The sequence below is a fragment of the Carcharodon carcharias genome, chromosome 18 (assembly GCF_017639515.1).
Source record: "Carcharodon carcharias isolate sCarCar2 chromosome 18, sCarCar2.pri, whole genome shotgun sequence".
Classification (NCBI taxonomy): Eukaryota; Metazoa; Chordata; class Chondrichthyes; order Lamniformes; family Lamnidae; genus Carcharodon; species Carcharodon carcharias.
Genome location: NC_054484.1, coordinates 68,854,822 through 68,875,015, shown reverse-complemented (window position 1 = coordinate 68,875,015; position 20,194 = coordinate 68,854,822). Strand labels below are relative to the sequence as shown.

Here is a 20,194-nt window from a genome sequence, read left to right as displayed (position 1 = left end):
CTTCTCTGCCTTCTTTCTACCTTCCCCCCAAGTTTGGCATAATTAGGCTCATTCTCGATCGGCAACAGCGCTTCTTCATCAATTCTGCAGGTGTGACGCCTGTTGTCGAATGAGGGGTGGTTTTGTAATGGAAAAGAACTCGTGCTAATTTAGTCGCTATCAAGTCTCCAGACAATTTCTTCACCCCAGGTTTGAACGTCTGAACTGCTGTCTCGGCGAGCCCATTTGAAGAAGAGTGGTGTGTAGATGTTTTCACATGAACATTACCATTGAGGCTTGTAAATCGGTTAAATTCAGTTATATTATCTGAATCTAGCATTTCAGGTCCGTTAGTTGCAAAACTTTGCATTGCTTGTCTAATGTTGCTGAAGATGTGGGTGTCCATCCATTTTGAATGAGTGTCTATGATAAGTAGAAACATTGTTCCTATAAAAGGTCCCACATAGTCGATGTGTACTCCTTGGCCACTCCCAGGGGTGTAATGGGGCTTCTCTGATGGCTTCAACTTTTTTTTCAACTGGATGTAGGCCTTATGAATATACCTTGTGACCTAGGTAAGCTACCTCTTTTGCCCTGAATGTATACTTTTTCTTTTTCAATCTCACTCTCACCTGCGAAAAATGTTTCAGAACTTCTTCCAAGTTCATCAAATGTTCCTTTTCTGTGAGTCCATTCATGAGAACATTATCCAAATAAACTACCACATTGGGCAATCCCTGTAGTAAATTTTCCGTGGTTCTTTGAAATATGGTGAAGCAGAAGATAGACCAAAAGGTAAACAGGTGAATTGGTACAATCCCTTATGTGTATTTGTGGTGACAAACTTATGGGATGCCTTCTCTAATTCCAATTGTTGGTAGGCATGACTCAAATCTAACTTCGTGTAAACTGTTCCACCTACCAATTTAGCGCAAAAATCTTCAATTTTAGGTATGGGGTGTCTATCCAATTTTGTCACTTTATTGACTGTTAACTTATAGTCCCCACATATTCAAATGCTTCGGTTAGGTTTAAGAACAGGTGCAATTGGAGCTGCCCACTTTGAAAATTGTACTGGTTGTATCACGGCCAATTTTTCTAATCTGTCCAGTTCAGCACCTACCTTATCCTGCATTGCATAAGGTACTGGTCTTGCCTTCACGAGTCTTGGATCTGGATCTACATGAATTTTTGCTTATAGCCCCTCAATTTTTCCAAGCTCTTCCTTTAAAACTGAAGCATATTTTTGTAGTAGTTCTGAAAGCCTATAAGTTCTCAGTTGGAAGATTTCTGTCCATTCCAATTTAATTTCTTTCAGCCAGTTTCACCAAGGAAACTAGGTCCCTCGCCTGCTACTACCGTCAAGGGTACTCTCACTGTTTGACCTCCGGAGCAACTTTACATACACCCCTTGACTTATATGTCTTCTCCCGTGTAAATTTTCAATTTGTCATTAGTTTTTTCTAAATTCAGCTTGCGCTCTCCATGATTCAGGTACTTAAAAATATGCTCGTCCATCACCGTAGTGGCTGCACCAGTATCCAACTCCATTCTGATAGGCTTCGCATTCATTCTCATGGCTGCATAGATAGGTTCTGTTCTTCCCACCTTTATATTATGTAACAAATAGATATCAGGATCTATTACTTCAGGCTTTTCAATGCCGTTTATCTTATTGGGTTTTTTTGTCTGCAAGTTTGCCAGGTCCGGGTGATTTGTGTCCCAGACTGCTGAGGGAGGCAAGGGAGGAGATCGCAGGGGCTCTGACCTGAATTTTTAATTCCTCTCTGGCCAGGGGGGAGGTGCTAGAGGACTGGAGAACAGCTGATGTGTTTCCGCTATTTAAGAAAGATTGTAGAGATAAGCCAGGGAACAACAGGCCAGTGAGTCTCATGTCAATGTTAGGGTAACTATTGGAGAAATTTCTGAAGGAGGGCATCTACCTCGACTTGGAGAGGCAAGGTTTGATCAGGAATAGTCAGCATGGCTTTGTCAGAGGAAGGTCATGCCTAACAAATTTGATTGCATTTTTTGAGGAGGTGACCAGGTGTGCAGATGAGGGTGGTGCAGTTGATGTAGTTTATATGGATTTCAGCAAAGCTTTTGACAAGGTCCCACATGGGAGACTTATAAAGAAGGCAAGAGCACATGGGATACAGGGTAATTTGATAAGGTGGATTCAAAATTGACTTAGTTGTAGGAGGCAGAGGGTGATGACAGAAGGATGCTTTAGTGACTGGAAGCCAGTGTCCAGTGGCATACCACAGGGTCCCCTATTATTTGTCATTTATATAAATGACATAGATGACTATGTTGGAGGTACGATTAGTAAGTTTGCAGATGACACAAAGATTGGTCGGGTGATTAACAGTGAGATGGGTGTCTTGGGCTACAGGAAGATATAGGCGGGATGGTCAAATGGGCAGATAAGTGGCAGATGGAATTTAACCCTGAAAAGTGTGAGGTGATACACTTTGGAAGGAGTAATTTGACAAGAAAGTATTCAATGAATGGCATGGCACTAGGAAGTTCTGAGGAACAAAGGGACCTTGGTATGTGTGTCCATAGATCTCTGAAGGCGGAGGGGCATGTTAGTGGGGTGGTGAAAAAGGCATATGGGACACTTGCCTTTATCAATCGAGGCATAGATTACAAAAGTAGAGAGGTCATGTTGGAGTTGTATAGAACCTTGGTGAGGCCACAGCTGGAGTACTGTGTGCAGTTCTGGTCACCACATTATAGGAAGGATGTGATTGCATTGGAGGCGGTGCAGAGGAAATTCACCAGGATGTTGCTCTGGATGAAACATTTAAGTTATGAAGAAAGGTTGGATAGACTTGGGTTGTTTTCGCTGGAGCAGAGAAGACTGAGAGGCGACCTGATTGAGGTGTACAAGATTATGAGGGGCATGGAGAGGGTGGATAGGGAGCAGCTGTTCCCCTTAGTTGAAGGGTCAGTCACAAGGGGACATAAGTTCAAGGTGAGGGGCAGGAGGTTTAGGGGGGATGTGTGGAAAAACTTTTTTACCCAGAGGGTGGTGATGGTCTGGAATGCACTGCCTGGGAGGGTGGTGGAGGCGGGTTGCCTCACATCCTTTAAAAAGTACCTGGATGAGCACTTGGCACATTATAACATTCAAGGCTATGGGCCAATTCTGGTAAATTGGATTATTTAGGTAGATAGGTAGGTCAGGAGTTTCTCACGTGTCGGTGCAGACTCGATGGGCCGAAGGGCCTCTTCTGCACTGTGATTCTGTGTGATCCTCTGATTCTATCTTTATAATGTCTCATGAGGTGTCCATATTGATGGCAGAAGAAACATTCGATCTTTTTAAACTGTGGCTCATTACAAGGTTGTCTGCTTCCATCTCTGTTACTGTTATGCCATGTTTTTGCTGTTAAGTTATCCCTTTTAATTTGTCTGCTAGAGGTGGCTACTTCCCGCTTCTGAGTAAAGCTCTGCACTTTAGCGGTTTTTGGTTGAGGCTCCACGCCCAACATGGAGGACGGTGCCTTTTAGCGTTCCTCATAAGGCATCTGAGTCTCACACTGCACCTTCTATTGCTAGAGCAATTTCCAATACCTTCTGAAAATCCAAATTTGTTTCAGCCAGTAATCTTGTCTGAATCGCATTTTCATATATACAGCACACCAAACGATCTCAAAGCTTATCATTGATAGATGTACCGAACTTGCAATATTCCGTTAATTGATTCAGACTTGCCACATACAAGCAACTGCCTCCCCTGCAGTTCTAATTCTTGAGTCAAATTTAAACCGTTGCATCTTCTCTGACGGTTTGGGCTGGTAATGATTCTTTATGAGGCTCACTAAGCCATCAAAACTTTTTGAGTCTAGGGCACTCGGCGCCAACAGATTTCGAATTAGTCCGTATGTCTTACTCCCACTTGTGGACAGAGGATCACGCACCTCTTCTCCTCCCCAGCAATGTCATTCACCTGGAAGAAGAATGTGAGGCATTCAACAAAGTAAGACCAGTCAACCGAGTTCGGGTTGAAAGGCTCCACTATTCTAAGTTGCGGCATGCTCCGAGGGGATTACTTTGATCAAGAAGGAATTTTCTTTTACTTACAACTACCATGCGAGGTATGGCCCGATTTTAGTTCTTCTGATTTCTTTCGTTCTTCCTCGTTTTTTTTTTGTAGCTTTTCATGCTTTTACATTCATTGCCAGTTTGTTGGATCCAGTGCCCTTTGGTTTAAGGAGACTAAAGGATCCAGGTTGCACGCTTGATTCACGGTGACCGAATTAGTACAGAGACCTCGAACATCGGGAAATCGTTGTTAGAATAAATACGTGCTGTTTATTTACAAATGAAACTCAGCAGCTACAGTTGTGTGCTCACAACTCAGAACTCTGCCTTCAATCTTCAATGTCTAATTCAAGACTCTCCCACAGAGGTAGTCTGCACAACTCTGCTATTGAGTATTAAGATCATGTGATCTTACATTACAACACTTGTCTTAAAGGTACTTTACATATCAGATTACTACAATATGCTGAAGCATACTTCATACACTTGTAATATTTGCAGTTTTCTTCTGCATTCTTGGGTTGAAGAGGAAAAATATGAGCAAAGCTCTTACCTGTGATTACTATCCAGCCACTCCTGTTTGAAAGCACACGTCAATGGATATTTCTTTAGGTCTAGCTTTGATGGCTGCTACTAGAAATATGCTGTATAATAAAAAAAAGTGACTGAAAAGCATTTTGTTAATATAGTCACTATTCTTGGAAAAAAAGTATAAGTTATTGAAAAAAATGTTCTGTGAAATTTATCACAACTCATTTCAGATATCACTCCCCAATTACCTGTCCCATCAATATGTCATTGAATTCCTATCTCTTTCAGAATTCATCCAAATGTCTCTTAACCATATTTTATGGTGTATAGATGTGAATAGTTTTCCTTTTTAGCTTGCACTTTCATTCCTTGCTCCAGTACTAGTTTTTTTCATACATCCACATCGTATCCAATTTCTTCACTCAAAGGGTGGTAGAAGTGCAGAACTCTTCCACAAATAGCAATGGATGCTAGCTCAATTAATAATTTAAGATCTGTGATTGATAGATTTTTGCTAGCTAATAGTATTAAGGGGTATGGAGCCATGGTGGGTCGATGGAGTTAGGATACAGGACAGGTTTGAGGAGCTGAATGGCCTGTTCCTGTTCCTATGTATTGTGTCTGATGGATATTGCCTTAGTTGCTTAAAAGGTCCAAATTCTTATGAATTTGGCTGCAATGTCCTCATTATTTACCCAGCCTCCTATTTTTGTATCGTCTCTAAACTTTGTTGCCCACAATACCTTAACTCATGGACAGTACTCTGAAATAGGATGGGTCCCATGCTCCCCTGGTCTTGGGGCACCTTCACAATGTTGTTGACTCTTAACTGCTACTAGTTGTTACAGAAAAACCAAAAAGGAATAAAACCAGACAAACCACCTGGCATTGACTTATCCACCAGAAACAACAACGGCACAACCAACCCTGTAGACCCTGTAAAGTACCCCTTACTAACGTCTAGGGGCTTGTTCCAAAATTGGGAGATTTGTCCCACAGACTAATCAAGCAACAGCCTGACATAGTCATACTCTCAGAATCATACCTCACAGACAATGTCCCAGATACCACCTCACTATCCCTGAGGATGTCAGGTCCCACTGACTGGACAGACCCAGCAGAGAGGGCATGCAGTGGTATCCAGTCGAGACGGAGTTCCCTTGGGTGTCCTCAACATTGACTACGGACCTCACGAGGTCTCATGGCATCAGGCCAAACATGGACAAGGAAACCTCCTACTGATTGCCACCTACTCTCCTCCCTTAGCTAATGAATCATGACTCCTCCATGTTGAACACCAATTGGAAGAAGTACTGAGGCTTTCAAAGGTACAAAATGTACTCTGGGTGGGGGACTTCAATGTCAATCACCAAGAGTGTCTCAGTAGCACCACTATTGATCGAGCTGGTCCTGAAGGATGTACCAGGCAGAATGGGCATGCAGGTGGTGAGGGAACCAGCAAAAGGGAAAACCTACTAGACTTTGCCCTCACCAAACCACCTGCCGCAGATGCATCTGTCCTTGACAGTATATGTAGAAGTGACCACAACACAGTCCTTGTAAAGACGAAGTCCCATCTTCTCACTGAGCATAGCCTCCATTGTGTTGTGTGGCACTGACACTGCTAGATGGGATAGATTCAGAACAGATCTAGCAACTCAAAACTGGGCATTCATGAGGTGCAGTAGGCCACTTTCTGCAGCAGAATTGTATTCGACCACAACCTCATGGCCCGGCATATCCCTCACTCTACCATTTCCACCATGTCAAGGGAGCAGCACCAGGCGTACCTAAAAATGAGGTGTTAACCTGGTGAAGCTATAACACAGAATTACTTGCATGTCAAACAGTGGAAGCAGCATAAAATAGACTGAGCTAAGCAATCCCCAACCAACAGATCCAATCAAAGCTCTGCAGTTCTGCCAGGTCCAGTCGTGAATGGTGGTGGACAATTAAACAACAACCGGAGGAGGAGGCTCCAGAAATAACCCCATTCTCAATGATGAGGGAGCCTAGCACATCAGCACAAAAGACAAGGCTGAAGCATTTTCAAACACCTTCAGCCAGACGTGCTAAGCAGAAGATCAATTTCAGCCTCTTCCTGAGATCCTCAGCATCACTGATGCCAATCTTCAGTCAATTCCATTCACTCCACATAATATCAAGAAATGGCTGAAGATGCTGGATACTGCAAAGGCTATATGGGCCCTGACAACATTCCAGCAATAGCACTGAAGACTTGTGCTTCAGAACTAGCTGCACACTAAGCAAAGCTGCTCCAGTACAGCTATAACACTGGCATCCACCTGACAATGTGGAAAATTGCCCAGGTTTGTCCTGTCCGCAAAAAGCAGCCAAATACCACTCCATCAGCCTCCTCTCGATTATCAAAAAAGTGATGGAAAGTGTCCTTGACAGTGCTATCAAGCAGCACTTACACAGCAATAACCTGTTTACTGATGCTCAGTTTGGGTGCCACCAGGGCCACTCAGCTCCTGACTTTGTTACAGCCTTAGTCCAAACAAGGATAAAAGAGCTGAACACATGGGAGGTGAGAGTGATTGTTCTTGACATTAAGGCAGCATATAACCAAGTGTGCCATCAAGGAACCTTGGCAAAATTGAAGTCATTGGGAATCAGTGGAAAAACTCTCCATTGATTAGAGTCATATCTAGCCTAAAGGAGAATGGTTGTAGTTGTTGGAGGCCAATCATCTCAGTCCCAGGACTTTGATGCAGGAGTTTCTCTGGGGAGTGCCCTTTGCCCAACCATCTTAGGCTGTTTCATCAATGACCTGCCCTCCATCATATGGTCATAAATGGGGATGTTCACTGATGGTTGCACAATATTCAGTACTAGAAGCAATTCATGTCCATATGCAGAAAGACCTGGACAACATTCAGGTTGTTAAGTGACAAGTAACACACAAGTTCCAGACAATGACCATCTCCAACTAGAGCAAATCTAACCATTTCCCTATGACATTCAATGACATTACTGTCATAGGAAATTGTGACTGAGTGAGATCTACCTAAACTTTACCAGCTAGCCAAAAACATATTGAACTGTTTAAAGAGGACCTTTTTTTTTAACTACAAGAAAGACACTGACCAAAGATGGCTACCACCAGTCACCGGATGTTTGACATTGTAAGTTGGCTACTTTTCTGGAAAGTTCCTATGTGGATGCATTGCAGACTTACCCTGACATGTTGCATGGAATTTCACACCTGGGCAGGTGTCAAGGTCCTGCTTCAAAAAGGAACTCTTGAAGACATTAAAAATGCAAAGTGTTGCACTTTAATGAGCTGTAATTCTGTAAAGACAATGGGAACTGCTAATCAGCCAGATACCTAACAAACAAACAAAACCCCCTGTGGAGGACGAAATAACTCTGTCTCCTGTTGGTTTCTATTATGTTGAAATGTGTGTTTAAAAAAAAAATTCTGAGATGAACGATCAAAAATCGGATTACTTGTTCAAAAACAATGACTGCAAGGCATGTTAATCAAGTTCCTTCTTGGAATATATAGACAGGAGGTTTTAGAATTTGTTTTGCCAAGCCAGAAACAGAAGTAATTTGGAAAAAAACTGCTGAAGGAAGCATTAAGGAGTCTGTCACCCTCTCTGTTTCTCTCAAGCTAATATTGTCTCCAGCAAGGTGCAGTTACCAAAACTTCAATTTAATTCCAAGATTTTAAAGGAAATCAGCTAACTTCAAGCAGCCGCAACGTTCAACAATCTATGCCTCAAAGACAAGCAGAGGACTTAATCATATATTCTTTTAACTTTTATTTGGGCTCTAACTTTTCTTATTTCTGAGATTTATTTGTGTGTGTTGTTGCATTTATTATTTTTCTTCAGGATTAGTAAGTAATTAACTTACTCTTTCTTTGACTCAAGAAAACCTGGCTTGATTGGCTCTTTATTAAAAAGTAGATACATTTGGATTGGAAAAGGAAATAACGGGGATAAGAAACTAAAGAGAAACCTTTGTTGCAGCCACTTGAGGGAGCTGAATAAAGGGGAGCCGGTTCACTTCTCCTCACCTGGCCATAACATTACCATCATTGAATCCCCCACTATTAACGTCCTGGGGGTTACTATTGACCAGAAACTGAACTGGACCAGCCATTTTAATACAGTGGCTACAAGAGCAGGTCAAATACCGGGAATTATTATGCAAGTACCTCACATCCTGATTCCTAAAGCCTGACCACCATCTCCAAGGCACAAGTCAGGAGTGTGATGGATAACTCTCCACTTACCTAGATGAATGCAGCTCCAACAACATTCAAGGAGCCCAGACATCTAGGACAAAGAAGTCTGCTTGATCGGTACCCCATTCACCAACATCAGCATTCAATCCCCCCACCACGGTCGCACAGTGGAAGCAGTGTGTACCATCTACAAGATGCACTGCAGCAACTTCCCAATGCTCATTCAACAGCTCCTTCCAACCCCTGAACTCTACCACCTAGAAGGACAAGAGCAGCATGGAAACACCACCACCTGCAAGTTCCTTTTTAAGCCATACAGCATCTTGACTTGGAATTATATCGCCGTCAATGTCACTGGATCAAAATCCTGGAACTCTCTGCCTAATAACACTGGGTGTGCCTGCAGATGGACTGCTGCAGTTCAAAAAGGAGGCTCACCACCACTTTCTCAAGAGAACTTAGGGATGGGTAACAAAATGCTTTATCAGCAACATCCACATTGCATGAAAGAATTTTTTGAAGACCCTGCCTAGAACTGCTTACCAGCCTAAATAGATCCAATTTATGGCTATCCTTTCTTTCTGGATTTTAAGCCAATGCCATCATTTTAGTTTTCCTTACCTCAGTTTTTATAAGAACAACTTGTCTTTATTTTGTGCCTGCAACACAGTGAAGTGTCCCAAGGTGTTTCCCAGAAAAGTTGCCAAACAAAATTTGATACTGAATTGCATGAGGGAATATTAGGGCAGATGGCCAAAAGCTTGGTAAAGAAAGTAGGTCTTAAGACAAACCTTGTAGAAGGAAAAATAGGTATATAGGCCCAGAGATTTAGGTAGGGAATTCCAGAGTTTAGGGTCTCGGTAGCTGAAAGCACAGCCACTAACAGTGGAGCAATTAAAATCAGGGATGTGAAAGATATCAGGAAGGCTTTTAGGGTTGGAGGTGGTTACAGAGATAGAGGGGGAGTGGCCACATAGTGATGAAAATTTTAAAATTGAGGCATTGCTTAACCAGGAGCCAGTGTAGATCAGGAAGCACAGAGGTAATAGGTGTACAGGACTTGATGCAAGTTAGAATATGGGCTGCAGAGATTTGGATGAGCTTAAACTTATGGAGGGTAGAAGATGGAGGCCAGCCAGGAGTATGTTGGAATCGTCAAATCTAGATGTAACAGACATGTTAACAGGCAAATAAGAATGTTAATCAATGTCACCAACAAAACCTGTGGTTAATATTCTTCCCAGATATTAGAAAATATTCATTTGGACTGGAAATAAGTATACATTTTATTTGATATATCTATTCTTTAATAATCATATTCCCAGCCTCATTAGAAATAATGATCCATGGTGTAATTGCAGATGACACGACTTAAAGGAAATTTTACCAAAGATTCTGAAGCGAAGGAAGTGCACAAGAAAATAAAATCAGAAGTATCAGTCAAAGAAAACTCAACTGGAGATGAAATGAAAACTGCAAGTCTGAACAATTCTTCAGAAAATATTGAAGACACCGCTTCATCTAATGTGAACAAAACAGATTCAATACGGAGTGGTTTTAAAAATAAATATAAATCAATTACTTGTGTGTTGGTGTAAAGACCCAACGGGCAAGGAGCGGCAACAGATTCCTTCTAAACAGTTCACAAGAACAATTTGCACTTTAACTATATGGCATCCCAAAACGTAGCCTTTTTCTACTTATGTACAATCAATAATTATGTGTCTATATAGGCATCAGTGTTATTAGAATCACTGTCTATGGAGACCTGTAATGAAACCTTCGATAATAAGCAACTTGGTTTTATGCTTACAGGGTTTCAATAATAGTAACAACGTAATGTTTCAATAAATGTTTTGATCAGGATAATGTAAATTGGTATATTTTTATATGATTTGAATGTTTCGGAACTGTGGCTTTAATGGTGCTTTTCTAACTTTGTCACTTGCTAGAAAACTGGCCGTTTTTCAATGTGAATAATTCATAATTTTATGGCAGATGTAAATATTTTGTCAAATGTTTGAAAACATTGTCCTCAATATAATTTCTTAACAGTACTTTAAAACATTTTATATTAATATTAGATTTTACTTTTTGAATGGAAAACTGTCAAATCAATTTGAGGTCATACATAAAATGGGATTCTCCACAATTCTCATGTTTTTCAGAAAGTAACCAAATAAAGAAATTTAGTGTGTGATATTTCAGCAGAATGAAGTGACAAAGTGTCTTTTCACAGTGAAACAATGTTACCATAGATTTCCTGATTTATAGCTGCTGGTTTGAATTTACAATAAGCTGTTAAATATGATAAATTGTAAGTGCCTTTAAGAACATAAATGTGGAATAAAATGTGAAAAATCACAGTTTTGTTTTTTGTAATACAGCTGCATTTTAGCTGCTTTAGTCTTGTTTTTGCAGCAGTAGTTTCAGCTATAACTGTAATATTCTTTTTAGTGAATAGTAATAATTGTGTAGATACTGTCAAAATCTTTCACTATATAAAACGCTGGAATTGTGAAACATGTTTTAATGAAGTGGTTCTACTTTATTTGCCATGATTTTTGTACCTCTGTATTTGACTAGTTTGTTACAGCTGCATTTCAAACTCCTAAATGCCTAAGCCTATGGCCATCCATTTACTCCCATAATGCTGCAGCTCCCAGTTTGCTCAACTACTCCCTCACCTCTTTTTTGATGACCTTGTCCCCAGCAAAACCTTCACTGTCTCCTACACTTGACCTTCCCCTGCTTTGGCTTTTAACCTCACTCCCCAAAGCATAAACTTAGACCGTAAGACGTAGGAGCAGAAATAGGCCATTCGGCCCATCGAGACTGCTCCGCCATTCAATGAGATCGTGGCTGATCTGATAATCCTCAACTCCACTTTCCTGCCTTTTCTCCATAACCCTTGATTCCCTTACTGATTAAAAATCTTTCTATCTTTGCCATGAATATACTTAACAACCCAGCCTCTATAGCCCTCTGCAGTAAAGAATTCCACAGACTGACTACCCTCTGAGAAAAGAAATTCCTCCTTATCTCTGTTTTAAATGGACGCCCCCTTACTCTGAGATTATGCCCTATGGTCCTAGACTCTCTCACAAGGGGAAACAACCTCTCGGTATCTACCCTGTCAAGCCCCCTATGAATCTTATATGTTTCAATAAGGTCACCGTTCATTTTTCTATACTCCAATGAGTACAGGCTTAGCCTCTCCTCATAAGAAAATCCTTCCATACCTGGGATCAACCTAGTGAACCTTTTCTGGACTGCCTCCAATGCCAGATAGATAATGCCTAGATTAGGGGACCAAAATTGTTCACTGTATTCTAGGTGTGGTCTAGCTAGTGCTTTGTATGGTTTTAGCAAGACTTCCCTATTTTTATACCCCATTCCCTTTGAGATAAAGGCCAACATTCCATTTGCCTTCCCTATTACCTGTTGAACTTGCATGTTAGCTTTTTGGGATTCATGCACAAGGACTCCCAGATCCCTCTGTGCTGCAGACTGCTGCAGTTTTCTCCATTTAAATAATATTCAGCTCCTCTATTCTTTCTGTCAAAGTGCATAACTTCACATTTTCCCACATTATATTCCATCTGCCAAGTTTTTGCCGACTCACTTAACCTGTCTATGTTCTTCTGTAGACTCTGTCTTTCTCACCACTTGCCTTCCCACCTATTTTTGTGTCATCTGCAAACTTGGTGATAATACATCTACTTCCCTCATCTAAGTCATTAATATATATTGTAAATAATTGAGGCCCAGCACTGAGCCCTGTGGCACTCCACCAGTTATGGGTTGCGTGTATCCAGGGCTGGTATAAGAGTATTAGGCACCTAGCCTTGCATTTCCCCCATCTCCCCCACCCCCCACACCCACGATTAATATTTGAAAATGAATATTGTGCATTAAAATAAATTCTTCACATAATTACAGATTTATTTTACATGAAAAGGGGGAATATTCTGTTACCTATTGTGCATTCTCTTTGTACACTTTTCACAGGATATGTACTAGAAAAAATGCACATTATAATAAATAATATGGCTCACATGATGTAATACTGTTTTCCTCTAATAGTTACTAGGCAATTATATGCACAATTTACCCAATCAATAACCATTCTGATAGAGTGGGCTAGATTACATTACATTCTTTGATATTGTTTACTGGTTTGCAGTTTTGGATCAGTCATGTATGTGTTCAAATTTGTAAAACTGTCACATAAACAGATGAGGAATATAATGTGAAATTTCAGGAAAGACTGCAATGTAAGTATATTGAAATCTATATGTATGTCAGCATATGTGGATGTAAATCTGTAGATCTAAACCTTCATTCCCACTGCTGAAGCCTGTATGTTTACTTATGCAGTTTTAAGAATAGTTCATTCAGTTTTTTGCCACTCTTGGCGACCACCTAGTTTGCCTCGTCGTGCACTGGCCCTGAGTGCATCTGGGGAACAGGTGACTTGGCGCCTATCCCTAGATTTAATAAGATAATTGAGCTGAATTGCCTTCTGCAAAACCCACAAACCCTTGTATCTGGCAAACAAAGATAACCTGCAGGTTATTTTCTTCACCACTCCTTGAACCTGTCTCCCCTGCTTCCTCTTAACAGCAAGTGCAAGCAGCTGTTGGACCTCACTGTTAAGATAGTGAACATCTTGAGTTTCCCCTCTCTGATTATCACCTCTAGATTTCTCTTCGCTTCAACTTGTCATTTGCCAGTAATTCCTTGTGTCATCTAGATCCCATGCTCTCAAATTCCCTCTTTAAATCCCTCCATACCCCTTAAAACCTACATGGTTGCCCCTCTGTTAGAGGATATTTTTATATTGTTATTCCCAGTACATCAATGTTGATATTACAAATTGCTAAAGCTATTTTTAAAGACTGCAAAAGAGTGTATAGGGATCACCAGACTTGTGGATTGAAACTGCTATGTCTTCACCGAGAACAAGAGTACATTATTGACTGACTAAAACAAAAACAGAATTACCTGGAAAAACTCAGCAGGTCTGGCAGCATCGGCGGAGAAGAAAAGAGTTGACGTTTCGAGTCCTCATGACCCTTCGACAGAACTGTCGAAGACAGTTTCGAGGACTCGAAACGTCAACTCTTTTCTTCTCCGCCGATGCTGCCAGACCTGCTGAGTTTTTCCAGGTAATTCTGTTTTTGTTTTGGATTTCCAGCATCCGCAGTTTTTTTGTTTTTATTGACTGACTTGACTGGTTGTGGGTCAGATCAAAAGGTAGTCAAAACCCATTAAAACCTCATTGTGATGTGATAGTCAGCCCTTCAAGCACAAAGGCCTTTGGCAGTCTGAAACCACAGGCACAGTCCAGAATGTTTATCGAATTGACCCACCACCTTACTTGGGCAATGACATGGCACTTGTCATGAGGTCATGCCATTAAGGTGGCCATCTTTGCTCCCTGCTTTTAAAATGTAACAGTAGACTTTCAGCAGAATTCCATAAGAGAGTCAACAAAACACCTCAAAGCCATTGGACCACTGCAGTCTACTAAATAGCCAAGGTACCCAACAGCAATACTCTTGAAAGAGAAAGAAGTATTCTTTTATATTCCGTTCCAAATTCAAGTTCACCTGAGAGATTAACATCATAGCAAGTCAACTACAGAAACCTTTGCAGCTACTGGGAAATCTCTGCTTATCAAGACCTTCCCTTCAGCCAAAATTTTTTTTAACTCAACTAACATCAGGCCTATGATGAAAGACAAACTGAGAAATGTCATTTTTATTACTATTTTTATCTTCATCTGTACCTAATTTTGTCTGTGTGAGATAGTGAGGGTGAATCGAGTGAGTGAGCCCCTCTGGGGCAATGTGTAAGAAATAAAATAACATTCCTTGTGTTTAAATGCATAAAAGCCTGCTGCTGATTTATTAAAAATTGAACAAACTACTCTGAAGAGAGAAAACACAGGCACAAAAAAAGGAAACACAAAATATTTGTCCATGAGGACCTGTCACAGCGCTTACCCATAGCCACCACCAGTGCAGAGACACAGATCTTGTTGGGGCCTAGATCTAGAGCAGACTCGAGTTCACAGTCTGGTGGTCACTGCACGGACATGTGTCCACAGCAGGAGAAAGCAGGTTTAGCTGTGCTCCCCAGCACTTGGAGGACTGCTGGGGAAGAGGCAGCTGTGAGGTCCGAGTCAGGTGATGAGCCTCTGGTTTAGGCCATACAATTCATCGCAGAGAGTCAGCAGAAGGCTGGGGAACGTCACGCAGATCTGCTGGAAGCCCTCAATAGAGTGGCTTGTAAGTCAGAGGAGTGCATTGCCTGCTCTCTGATGAAGTGGTGCCCACATGTTCACTTATGAAGATCTCATGGGGAGAATGGAGGATGCCATGGAGACCCTGGTATAGTAAAATATGGAGATGTGCGCAGACCTACAGTCTATCACAGTAGCCATGGGTGAGCTCTTGCAGTGGCAACGCGAGAGGGAAGCAGGGCACCTCAAAATCCCTCCAGGTGCTCCTTTCCATCAACGAGTTAGGCCGGGGCTCTCTGTCACCTGGAGGGAGAAGGACCGGCAGCTGGACACCCCTGGGTCATCTACATGGGAATCTCAGAGGCTGCCCATCCCTTTGAGTCTCCCTTGCCTGTGAGCCTCTCAACCTTGTCCTCTGTCACTGCAGAGGGAGCAGCTGGCCCACGAGTGATTCTGGAGGGAGAAGTGTATGTGTGTGTGTGGCAGGATCTTTCGGAGTGTTGTGCAAGCACTCTCCATGCACATGGATCCTTTTAAGTATCAGACTCATCTCAGTGTCCTGAGCATTTTGAATGCTGTCTGCTGAGGTTTGCTTTCAGCTGTCCATCTGAGCTGACCTGCATCTCCGCCCACCCACTGATCACACTCCCATGCAGCACTTGATCTTGCCCACCATGACTCTTATTTCACTTTTGATTTGGACAGCATGGTGCTGATATGGTTTTACTTTTGCTCCCCCATCCTTTACCCTCTCCCAGTCACCCATTTCCTTTCCCCTTCCACAGTCACCCATTTCCTTCCCCCCATCATAGTTGACCCCCCCGGCATCACCTTCCACCTCCCCTCCATGACCCACCAGCCACAACCCTTTTCTTTTGAGGATGTCCAAGTGAACGTGCATGTTCCCTTCCTTCCCGAAAATCCCACTCCCATCCATATTCACCTCCCTGACCTCTTTCCCACCCCCAGAGTTTGTGTCTGCCTCCAAGTCCCACCAACCACTCTTGCCATCCCTTCTACCGCTACTGTCAAACCCTCATCCTCCCACCCTACTGCTTCACTCTGCCTTCGGTCATTCTCATCATTCCCTCGTATCATGCCTACCCTTGGTTTGCTCCCTAGGAGGCAGCCATGGATCTATCAGACCCCTCCATTGCACATTCAGCTAGACATCCCCCCCCCTGCCTCTGGATCCCTTCCTCACCCCGGAGACCCTTGTCACCTTCCCTGCCCCTGCCCCCACTGAAACCCCTTCCTGCCTCCGGACCCCTTCCCTCCCAGACCCCCTTAACCCCCGACAGTCATCCCACCCTGTGGGCTTGCACCCCACTTAGTCCCTCCCACTTTCTGACTTCCTCAGACACCCTTACTTCTTCTGCCAGCCTTAGTCCTTCTCCCCTGACTCCTTTCTCCAGCCTCACCTCTTCCTCCAGCCTCACTTCTTTCTCCAGCCTTACTCCTTCTCCCTTCCCAATTCCTTCCTCCACCCTTACTTTTTCCTCCACCTTACCCCCTCCCTTTTATGCACTCTTTCCTCCCCTGAACTCCATCCCCTCACCGCACTCCTTCCTCCCCCTGGACTCCCTCCTCTTTCTGCACTCCTTCCCCCCCTCTGAACTCCTTCCCTTACACCTTCCACCTCCCCAATTGGCAACTTCTCCTCCCGTTACCCCCTCCTCCCCCTACTCCCTCCTCCCGACACCTTCATTCCCTCCACCCAACCTCATCCCCTTGACATCTTCATTTCCTCGTCAATCTCCCCCCTGACAACTTCATTCCCTCCCTCCCTACCTCACCACCCCCCCACACTGACATCTCCTCCTCTCCCAGTCGATCCTAGACCTTCCTCTCCCACCCTCTCAACCATCATCCATTGTGAGCATCAATGGTGATTTTCCAGTCTTCATGAGCTGCTTTGCAGCAAGGCCATGTCCATCAGAACCCGCTCAGCATGCCATGGACATTCCTCCAGGATCCCGTTGTTGTTGGGTTCTAGCATCATGTTTCTTGGATATCTGCAACATGAGAAAACCTCTGGCAGTAAGTCCCAACTTCTGCACGTCGTAGTTGTCAGGACGTGTTCTGCATTGGTGTGTTTTCCCGCCGATGTGGGCGGATGATCCAGCAGGAACAGGATGAGTCCGGCAGGCTGGCCTTGTAATGATATGCTGATGTATTACAATGGGGTTCCCAACGTCCGATGGTGGGGAATGTGGCCCACCATCAACGTGTTGAGCAGACAATCGCAAACTGGTTTCACTATGTCGTGAAACCAATTTTTGGCCTTCTCGCCATTTTGTCCGCTCACGCCACTGAACACACCTGACACCAGCGGGCATGGATGATTCCGCCCTTTGTGCAGATTGATTTATCACAGCTGAAAATAGGCTTATCACAAAAAAATTGGCATTTTAATCAACTTAATCATAACGCTTATTAATCTTGAAGAAATGTATCTGGTCACTCTTAACTCTTCAGTTCTAGTGAGTGGAGTGCTAATCTCTCAATTCTAACTAAAATCTTTCTGATAAAGTACAAATGAATCTATGCTCTACCATTTCCAATGTTTTTATATCCTTCTAATAGTGGGGTGCCCAAAACTGCACACACTAGTCCAACTGAAAGCTGAGGTATTCCACAATTTCATAAATTATCTGAAGAAAATGCTAGAAATACTCAGCAGGTCAGGCAACATCTATGGAGAAAGTGAAAGAGCTAACATTTTAGGGCGATGACCCTTCATCATAACATTGGCACTGTTTCTCTCTCCACAGATGATGCCAGACCTACTGAATATTTCCAGCATTTCCTGTTTTTATTTCAGATTTCCAGCACTTCTACTAGTTTGCTCACACATTAACTATATATAAAACAATGATTCTATTTGTCTTTTTAAAAACTGATCTTAGCTACTTGTTATAATAATTTTGACAGTATTTATCTACATAGTTTACTCCACTTATGATCTGTTACGGACGGGAGGGGGGTTTAAGTTAATCCACCCTGATTTTTCCCTTCACCACTCTTCCGTAAAGAGAAAGGTGTTTTCTGGATTTTTGATTTCTCCCCTTTATAAGTGGTGGTGTATTTTCCCCAACCCCTCAGTTTTGGAGTGATCCAATCCTCTATTAATAACCCCACAGCAAACTTGACATAGGGCAGAATCAGAGGGTTAGTTTATTTTACACAGACTCAAAATGTGGTGAGCGAGTGTTGCTACATAATCCCGGTACACTCACACAATAAAAGTGGAATAAGGGGGAAGAAAGAGGTCCAGGGCAAAGACCACAGACAAAATAACAATTATTGTTTCATGTGAGTCCAAAGTCCAATGGTGTATTATTCCTTCAGAGAGGTTAGCAGGCTGAAGTTGATACAGGTAAATCCACTTTTCCTCTAGCGCTGACTTCCACGATGGGAGAAGCACGTAGGACTGCATTAGCCTTGGAGTGGACACTGGTACAGAAGTTCCAGTAGAAACAGTGTAGATGAGGGCCAAGCAATTTAAACCTGGACAGAGCTCTGGTTCTTCTGCTGTTTTGTTGATGGAAGATAGCAGACTACCTGGATTCAGCTCCACAAAGTAATTTTACAGGTTCTAGCAGATTGTGGAGTGTTGGGGAAGGTGGGGGGTGGGGGGAGGGAGGGGGGGGGGTTTCATGTGACATTACTCCCACTTATTCCCCTTGGTTTGGACAGAGGATGTATATTTCTGGTCTGGATTCTTTAGAATCATTTGCATTTCCTTGGAATTTGATTTCTGTAGTCACAGGGGCCATCAGCGTCTCCTTAGAGATAAAGACATCCCTGCTGTTTTCCTTTTGTGTGAATCGTAGCTAGGCAGGCTTCAGTCAGTGTAAAGCCTTTGTCCATTTAAAAAATAATAATTTTAGAAAATATATATATGCTCTCCTTCATGTCTTCTGGGCAGGACAGGTCATATGTTTTAAATTATATTTTCTTCTATTCATATTTCCAAAATTCCTTCACAATTCTTCTACATTGAACTACAATCTGTTACCTATCTGCCCAATCTAATGACCTATATTTGTTCCCTTGCAGTCTTTCATAATCCTCATCATGATTTCCTATACCCTCTAATTTGGTGTCCCAGAAAATTTGCATGTTGTTCCTCAATTTCTGAATCTAAATCATTACATATGCATAACGACTACAGGTGGCCCCAGTTTGAGATGCTTGCTTTTATCCCAAACTTTGCTTTTTGATCTCTCTCAGTCCCTATCCTCTGACCTTATTATGCACAATTTGTGTTGTCTACAACACAAGAATAAAATTGTACATTGTTTTCTGTAAAGCACTTTGAGACATCCTGAGGTTGTGAAAGGCACTACGTAAATGCAAGTTATTTCTTTTATCATACTATGCCTATTTCCTAACATATGTTCAACTTTTGTCTGCTTGAGAGACTCAGATGTTTGAATAACTTTGGATATATGCATTCATAGCACTAGGTTAATGGTGATATGACCACAGAGGCAAATATGCAGTCACAATTGTACCAAATATACCAAATATTGCATTTGGTTGTTACAGTTTTGTAACAAATTTATATCTACTCTGTTCTTTCTAGCTGAAATTGTAGAGGATTGAGCATACTTTAAGTGAGAAATTTATCATATTTTGAAAATGTTTGTGACATCTGAAGATTCAAAATGGTGGATCTATTACTTAACATTACTTGACATTACTTAATCCAGAGTGTTATACAGTAAACTAGTCTTATAAGAACAATTGTATGGAAAACAAAGTAACATGCAGCTCTCTACACAGTTGGGTGACATATTTGTCATATTGTGATTCTTACAATCTGTAAATTTTATTGAGGCACAAAAAATGTATTTGAAAATACACTGAAATGTTTACAGCCTTTTTATGAAAAATACAATTTTTAATTATGAAATTCATAAAAAATGGATACCATATTTGTTTAAAAAAAACTAACATCACCCCCATTGAAAGTAAATAGGGCTTGACAGATCTGCTTCTTGTCATGTCTGCTTGGTGTCTCTTCTGCAGGTAAATTCTTACTTTTTTTGCAAAAATGGTTACCTGCCTCCCACCCACCCACCCGCATCCCCCCCCCACCCACCCACCCCACTCCCAGAACCCACCCTCTCACTTCCCCTCTTATATATCATTAT

At 42.2% G+C, this 20,194-nt stretch overlaps 1 protein-coding gene across 1 annotated transcript in view; it reads left to right on the top strand.

Annotated features, from left to right (window-relative positions):
- rpgra (retinitis pigmentosa GTPase regulator a) overlaps positions 1-11,584 on the top strand; it is a 132,056-nt gene extending 120,472 nt beyond the window's left edge. Inside the window, exon 17 of the mRNA XM_041211145.1 lies at positions 10,144-11,584. Within this exon, the coding sequence (XP_041067079.1) occupies positions 10,144-10,380 (237 nt within the window). The 3' untranslated portion in view covers positions 10,381-11,584. The remainder of the gene's footprint in view (positions 1-10,143) is intronic.
- The last annotated feature ends 8,610 nt before the right edge of the window (positions 11,585-20,194 follow it).